The following is a 7,500-nucleotide window of genomic DNA, read 5'->3' on the forward strand; positions in this document are numbered from 1 at the left end:
TTAATCATTCATTCGTTCATTCATTCATTCATAAACGGCGAGGGGAAACCTTCGCCGGGGGGGGGGGGGGGCGTCCCTCCCATTCAATACTTGATCGCGTTCGTTAGCTCATGGCGAGGGGACCCCCCTTCTTCAAGGGACGGCGTCGGCGGCGGCGGCCCCCCCCCCCCCGCGGCTCCGCTGAGCGTGTCCGAGGTGGAGCGGCGGCGCGCGGGGGCGGGCGGAGGCAGGCCGAGGGCGATGGGCGCGGCGGCGGCGGGCGCGGGCGTGTTGCGGATCGAGATCCTCATCTTCGGCTTGAAGTCCTCCTCCCCGTCGCCCTCGCTGGCCGACCCCGCCTCCTCGTGGTCCGAGAAGCCTGCGCGTGGTGGGTTCGGGTACCGTGGGGGTAGGGGAGGGTGGGTTCGGGTACCGTGGGGGAGGGGACCTGCGCGTGGCGAGTGCGCCGACATTCAGGCGGGAGTACGGTCTCGAGCCGTGTGGCCGTGGCACCGTGGAGACACACTACGAATACAGTTGAAGACAGCCGAGCACGGCTGAAGAGAGCGGAGTGCGTGCCCTCTCGAGCGTAGGCCGGTTGGAAGACAAGAATGCGTCTTCCGCCTTCTAGCAGCCCGAGATATGGGGAGATATGGGGAGATATGGGGAGATATGGGGAGATGTGGGGAGATGTGGGGAGATATTCCGGTTCTAGCCGGACAGCCTCGCTTGCGGTCGTCCATGAAGCCGCCCTCCTCCTCCTCCTCCGCCGCTGCCGCGCGGGCGTGGGTCGCGCCGGACGCCGGCGAGAGGCGCCGTGCAATCAGGACGAGCATGTCGCGCCCGCGCCGCGAGTCTGCCGACAGGTCGACAGGCTCGCTCCCCTCCGGCAGCACCTGCGGTCCCATCAAAGAGCTGCTGATGGGACGCTGGCTGGGCTGGAGTCTCGAGCCCACACCGGCCTGACCATTGGTGAGCTGGTCATCGTCGCGTCGGTGCTCTCAGCAACATCAGGGCGTCTCTGTGCGGCACAAGGGATGGACCACCACGCGTGTGTGCATACCCCGCGCATCGGCGTGCCCGCACCTCGAAGCGGACGTCATCGAACGGGTCCATTGCCAGGCTGAGCCCCTGCGAGAACTCCGCCTTGAGCAGCGTCTGGTCGCTCCCCACCCGCCCCTTCTTGCGAACCTTGAGCTTGTCCCGCGACAGCACAACCACCCTGCCCTCGCCCCCGCCGCCGCGCACGCTGAAGCTCGCCTCGCCGCTCCGCTTGCCCAGCAGCGAGCCAAGTTGCTTGTTTAGCTCCGCCATGAAGCCTGCGTCTGCCCCAACCGGCTGCGTGTCCACTGTCACCGGGTCGCCGCCCACGACTGAGGAGAAGGCGACACGCAACCGCAACTCAAAGTCGTCCGCCGTGGGAGTGTACGACAGTCCATCGGCACCAGAGATTGGCTCCTCCCTCCCGCCTCGAAGCCTGCAGCACGAATACGCCGACGTCAGGGAGTGACCACGGTGTCGTGCCGAGTATTCAGAGCACGGAACTCAGGGGCTGCGAGCGCAACGAGCACAGCTGAACTGGCCTCTCGAGTGCCCCTCGGAGTGCAAAGTATCTGTATTCCGCATCTAGGCCTCGAGGGCGTGAGCGAGGTGATCACACGCTACCGAGAAACGTCCGTTCGCTACACTGATGACTCTATGACTGCCAACCCTGTCGATCGCACACACAACGCCTCGTGTGTCTGCCCCGTGTGCTCCGCGTGTGCGTGTGCCCCCATTGCTAGGACGTGTGTAAGACTGTCTGACTGGCTGACCGACTGCATCTAGGCCTCGGAGCCTGTACCAGCTCACCTCGCCCTTGCTCGGCCCTCCGACAAACTCTGCGCTGGCCTACAGGGACAGGCAAGGGAAGGAGCACTTCTCAGGTGCACTGCTCCACATACACACACACACACACACACACACACACACACACACACACACACACACACACACACACACACACACACACACACACACACACACAAGGACCGGTATAATACAACGGCCCCACGGCATCAGAGTGCAAGGCCCGGTGCGCGGTGTGGGTGGGTGAGCGGACGCTGCACCTGCAGAGTCCCGCCGAGCACGGGCGCGCCTCCGGGATGTCCGCCCGAGACCTGACGCGAGTGTTGAGCGTCCGTCAGTCAGTGCCCTGGCCACGACGGGGCTCACGCACTCGCGGGCACACGAGGCGCAGGGCCTTTTGCAACGGTCCCTCACGGCCAGAGCTGACTCGGAGCTGTCTCGGAAGCTCACCTGCCGCACCGCGGCGCCCGAGACGTACTCGATCCCTTCGTCGTCCGACATCTCCGGCTCGATGACGGCGCGGCGCGCCTCGGGCACGTACGCGACGCGCGGCTGCGCGGCCAAAGCGACAGCTGGAGGCGCGGCGGGCGGCGGCGCACGCTGCGGTGCGGCGGGCGGTGCGGCGGGCGGTGCGGCGGGCGGTGCGGCGGCGAGCGGCGTCGGTGTGGGCCGCGGCGGCTTGAGCGCGTGCGCGCCACCGCCTCCTCCGCCATTGTTCTGCGCCGCCGCCGCCTGCAGCGCCTCCAGCACGCCGCCCTGCGTCGCTGCGGCGTCGAGGAGGCAGGCGGCGGCGGCCTGCAGCGTCTGCGCCTCGCCGGAGATGCGGAGCAGGGCCTCCTCCAGCGCGGCCCGCTGCAGCTCGACGCGCGCGATGGCGGAGGCCAGCTGGCTGGACAGCGCGGCGAGATTCATCGGACCGAAGGCGCCGCCGCCGCAAAGGAGTGGCCTTTTAGAAAAAAGTATTGACGCCACAAGCTAGGGGTCAGGGCTCTCTAGCCCGTAGCCCGATCCCGATCATCCGGCCCGCTGGGTGCGCTTCTAAGCTCCCCGGCCCTGGATGTGAGGCTGCCGACTGCACTCCAAGTGCTCCAAGTGCCACTGGTCCCTCTCTCTCTCTCTCTCTCTCTCTCTCCCTCTCGAGGTTCTCGAGGTGGATATCCTTTGAAGCCGCTCTCTCGCACAGCACACAGGTTCGACACAGGTACCAAAAGAGGCACAGCCGGCGACGGACCCTCAAAAGGCGCCGTGGTCAGATGAATAGTACCCTTTGGGCGGGCTCCCAGGGCTTGGAGGTCTTTTTAGTTGCAACCATGATGATAGGCAAGGCGTTCAGGAAAGTGAAGAAATAAGAAGACGAGGACATGGATCATGGTTCGACCTCGCGTGCGAGATGTGTGTCGCGACCCCTCGTCGCCGGACACCTCCCGACACGGTGTGAAGAACACAACTCTCTCGACCGCTACTACGCCGCCGCTCTTCTCACTGCGCAGCTCACGGCTCTCCCTCCTGTTCCTCCTCCTCCTCCTTCGCCGCCTCCTCCGCCTTCTTCGCCGCCTCCTCCGCCCGCTTTCAAAACTCCCTCGCACGACACTAATGGGGAAGGCACGGGACTGGCGCGGCCGCACTGGCACTAACACACTGTGTGAGCTCTGTGTCTTGATTTGCCAACAATATACCTAATGCTAAAACACAGGTACACCACGGGAGCCGCCTAAGCGACTCCCGCGAGGACGGCGAGGCACTTAGCTCCGTGCACTCGACCGCCCTCGCCGCAGGCAAGCTCATTCACGACCTGCTCTGCGATGGCCGTGTGAAGACGAGGACGAGGACAGCGACAGCGGCGACACACCCCTCAAGCTACAGATCAACCTCACGACGGAGGTGGAGAGGGAGGTGGACCTCTTCTTGGAGTCGGAGGAGGAGCAGTTCACCTTCGAGGAGCTCTACTGCACGCTGCCCCCGTGGGCGCGCGGCCGGCAGAAGGAGGTGCTGGCCGCGCTCAAGCGGCTCGTCAACGGCTACAGTGTGTCGCCGGCGAAGCTAATCATGGACGACGACGACGACCAGAGCGTGGACATGGACGAGCTCGTGTTCCGACCCAATCCTGAGCGCGGTCTCGAGCTCAGCAACTCGGACGACGTCACGAGGAGTGATTAGACGGGGAGAGGTCGCTTGGTGTCTCTAGTATTTCGAGATACTAATTTATTCACAGCTGCGGCGAGCGTGTGCGGTGTGACCCTCGAGCCAACCCGACCGACCCCCCCCTCGGTCTGCGCTCCGACCGACCGGACCCCCCCTGCGGTTTGCGGTCTTCCGCGGCCGCCGACCGACACGGCGGGTGCACGTTGAGAGCACACGACGCGGCACTCGAAAGACGGGCGCCGCCGCCTTCCAGGTTGTGGCCCCTCCGCCTCCGCCCCCGCGCCGCCACCGACCACCTCACCCACCGGCCTGCCAACATCACCGCCCGCCATGCCATCTCCAACCCCCTCCCGCGGTCCCGCCGCGACCTCGCCTCTCCGCTGCCGACGTCTTGTGTGCGTGTGCCGGCACGCACCTGCCCCAATCAGGGCCGCCCGCGCTTCCTGCGCCGCACGGTTGCCGAGCATGCTGCCCTCCGACTCCCCCGATGCCACGCCCCCACCCGCCACCCGTTATTTTGCCCCTGCCCCCTCCACCCCTACCCGACGCCCGCGCGCGCGCGCTGAAGTCCCCGAGGAAGCGCGCACCGAGCTGTGCAGAGCGTAAGGACATCCCCCAAAGCCGGCAAGCACTCCCAATAGTTGAACAAAAAGAAATCCCCGGGCTTGGCTGACCGACCCCGCGGAACACGGTCGAGCGCCACCTTGTTTGAGACAATGAAGCGGCCCAACGAGGACACCCCGGACCGCTCTGCGCTTGTTGCGGGCGCCGGCCAAGCCGCTCTTCTCGTCCCATCCACACCCTCCGGTCTGCGCAAAGCCCGATGGGTGCAACGCGCCGATTGACACGATGGCGGAGACCGTCCGAGCCATCATCGGAGCGTCCTTGCCCCCAAACCTCGTGTGCCTCACCTACTACTCCACGTGTGGTGTCATTGAGGGCCCTGTGGCCTGCATCGCCACAGCCGTCGCAGCACTCGTCCAGCACCCCGTCACGGGCATCCCCAAGTTCCTGCGCGACCTCTCCCGCTGCCTCGTGGGCTCGGGCTTCACGCTCGACGATCACGATCCTGAGACGGGAGAGCCTCTCATGATGGGCCGCTGAGGCGCCCGTGAGCGATCACCGATTCCAAGAGCGAGCCCGTCTACCCCCCAGAGGAGGTTTAACGTTGAGGCCGTATCTCTGAGCGGACGCGTTCGCGTAAAGGCTAAAGCCAGTAGTCAGTGGCTCGTGTGCTAGTTGGGATGAGCGGCGTACGAGACGCCAGACACGCAACGCGGTCGGTGTCAGTCTCTATGGGAATGGCAAGAGGTTCTTTTGCGGAGACAGGTGTGTCGACACAGTCGCGAGTCGGCATGAGGATGAGCGCATATGAGCCATGCGACTGATCTCTGATGACACCGCGCACACTGCAAAAGCGGTGCCCCTGGTGACGTGGTGAGGACCTCTCATGGCAACCATCAACAAACGTCACGCCTCTGCCAAGCGACCCACTGTCAGCACAGGTTGCGAGTGGCCTGACTTGTGCCTCGGCGCTTCAGTCGAGCGACGCGCTCGCTGGAGATTGGCGCCAGGCCGTCGCCGCCGCCACGCGCGGTTGCGCCGTGGCGACAGCCCCGGCCTCCCGAGGGGCACCGTCCAGTGGTAGCGGCACGAGCATCGACAACTGGGCGCGCAACTGCTCGGCATGCGCGACGAGCGCCTACTCAGAGCGACGGGCATGGTGAGACTGTGAGATTGCGGCAGTCCGCACGCGTTAACTGCGTCGGCTTGGTTGTGCGCTGAGAGCTGCTCGGCCACCGCTCGTGCACGCGCAGCCTCCGAGCGCGCCGCGTGCTGCTCCGCCACGGCCGCCGCCGCTGCCGCGGCGTGCTCGATCGCGGATCGCTCCTGTGCCGCCGCCTCGCGGCGAGCCGCCTACGCACGAGCGTGAGCGCGAGGCGAGACGTTGGGCAATGTTCGAAGAGGGGCCGGGGGCGGCAGTCGGGCCTGCGCTTCGGCACGCGCCGCGTGCAGCTCCGCCTCATCTCGCCGCGCCTGCGCCGCGTACGCGTCCGCAACCTCCTCCCACCTGTTCAAACGCGTAGCAGTATCAACGATGGTCGATCCGCAAACGGCCGTCCGTCGATTCTACCCACCGGCTGAGCTCCGTCTCTGCGCCAGCACGGAGGGCCTCGGCGTGCGCCCTCGCCGCAGCCGTCTCGTCGGCAAACGCAGACGCAGACGCCTCCTGCGCGCGGCCCTCCTATTGGTGATGGCAGGGTGAAGGAGCGCGAGGCTCGGCGAGAGAGAGTAAGAACAGTAGAGGCGAGGGGAGGAGAGCCTGGAGCGCGCTCCAGAGCATGGAGTCCTTGACGCGCACGAGCGACTCGAGCTCCTCGGCGCGCTGCAGCCGTGCGGCACGCGCCGCCGCCTCGCGCGGCAGGTCGTCGAACGGCACGCGCTCGATGGCGGGCACTTGCTTGGCGGCGAGGCGGGCCGCCCGCGCCTAGGGGCCGCACGCGGCAGGGCTTGGCTGGAGGGCGCTCTTCCTGAAGCTGCGACTATGGTGGGAGTGGCAAAGGTCTCCAGTGCGTCTGGCGTCTAGCTATATATCGCCTGCAGCTCCGGTTGCCGCTGGAGAAGTGCGCGCGCGGCGGCGATGGCCTCGGCGTCCGAGGCGCCGGCGCCATGAGCATAGTCGGCAGGGAGCGCTGCGGCTTGACTCGCTGCGAGGGCGGCGGCGGGCGCGGCGGCGGCGACAGATGCATTCATTGCAGGGCCCTGGCCGTCGGGGGGCGTAGCGGCGGCCGTGGCCGCGGAGGCGGCGGCGGCGGCGGCGGCGGCAGCTGCAGCAATGGTTGGGTCCTCCACGCCAGCGGCGCCCGGTGGCAATGGCGGCTGTGGTTGTGCGGGTTGCTGCGGCTGCTGCACTTGCCGACGTGCGTCCAGCATTCCACTATGGACGAACGTCGAAGTTTGCTCTCAGAGACGGTGGCGGAGCCGCGGCTGAAAAAGGCTAGGAGGGGAGGTCGGGCCCTGCGCCCGTCGGATAATCATCGGAAGGCGGATAAGAGGAAGAACTCGGAGGAGAGGGGAGCCTCCTCCGGAGTGAGGATGAGGACCCCGCGCGAAGGGGCCCTGAGCGGTGACGGCGTGTGAGAGTGCGTGTCGTGTTCATGTCCGGTGTTCATTATAGGTTAGCTCCGAACAGAGGGGGCGGTCTGCTGCTAGGGGAAACCTGGAGCGCGGAGCTAACCCTCGGAGACCCGTGTTTACTTTAAGGCCCTTTCCCTGCGAACGCGCACCCCCGGGGCTAGGGCTCTCTAGCCCGTAACCCGACACCGATCATTCGGCCCGCTGGGTGCGCTTCTTAGGACTTAGCTCCCCGGCCCTGGATGTGAGGTTGATAACTGCACTCCAAGTGCTCCAAGTGCTCTCCGACGTCGTGCCGAGCGAAACCTTTTCCTTCGAAGCCCGGCGACGTAGCCGGGCGAGCGGAGTAGGGCAGTCCTAGAGAGCACCTTGAGGCCATTCAATAGAGCCCGTACT

General features: G+C 66.3%; 3 protein-coding genes across 3 annotated transcripts in view; 1 reads left to right on the plus strand and 2 right to left on the minus strand.

Annotated features, from left to right (window-relative positions):
- The window catches only part of EMIHUDRAFT_445131 (hypothetical protein), a gene marked incomplete at both ends in the record, with an annotated part of 2,954 nt that extends 215 nt beyond the window's left edge, over positions 1 to 2,739 (minus strand). Inside the window, 6 exons of the mRNA XM_005770944.1 lie at positions 128 to 358; positions 704 to 875; positions 1,066 to 1,456; positions 1,817 to 1,869; positions 2,088 to 2,138; positions 2,278 to 2,739. Of these exons, the coding sequence (XP_005771001.1) occupies positions 128 to 358; positions 704 to 875; positions 1,066 to 1,456; positions 1,817 to 1,869; positions 2,088 to 2,138; positions 2,278 to 2,739 (1,360 nt within the window). The remainder of the gene's footprint in view (positions 1 to 127; positions 359 to 703; positions 876 to 1,065; positions 1,457 to 1,816; positions 1,870 to 2,087; positions 2,139 to 2,277) is intronic.
- A 767-nt stretch (positions 2,740 to 3,506) lies between these two features.
- EMIHUDRAFT_243737 (hypothetical protein) lies at positions 3,507 to 5,073 on the plus strand (the record flags this gene model as incomplete). Its single annotated transcript, XM_005770945.1, has 3 exons — positions 3,507 to 3,520; positions 3,603 to 3,966; positions 4,789 to 5,073. The coding sequence occupies 3 exons, from the start codon at positions 3,507 to 3,509 to the stop codon at positions 5,071 to 5,073; spliced, it is 663 nt and encodes a 220-aa protein (XP_005771002.1).
- A 433-nt stretch (positions 5,074 to 5,506) lies between these two features.
- Positions 5,507 to 6,903, minus strand: EMIHUDRAFT_243738 (hypothetical protein; the record flags this gene model as incomplete). The annotated part of the gene is made up of 5 exons (XM_005770946.1): positions 5,507 to 5,671; positions 5,770 to 5,886; positions 6,104 to 6,214; positions 6,332 to 6,457; positions 6,883 to 6,903. 5 exons carry the CDS (start codon positions 6,901 to 6,903, stop codon positions 5,507 to 5,509), a joined length of 540 nt encoding a protein of 179 aa, XP_005771003.1.
- Between the last annotated feature and the right edge of the window lie 597 nt (positions 6,904 to 7,500).

This window comes from Emiliania huxleyi (genome assembly GCF_000372725.1).
Source record: "Emiliania huxleyi CCMP1516 unplaced genomic scaffold EMIHUscaffold_397, whole genome shotgun sequence".
Classification (NCBI taxonomy): domain Eukaryota; phylum Haptophyta; order Isochrysidales; family Noelaerhabdaceae; genus Emiliania; species Emiliania huxleyi.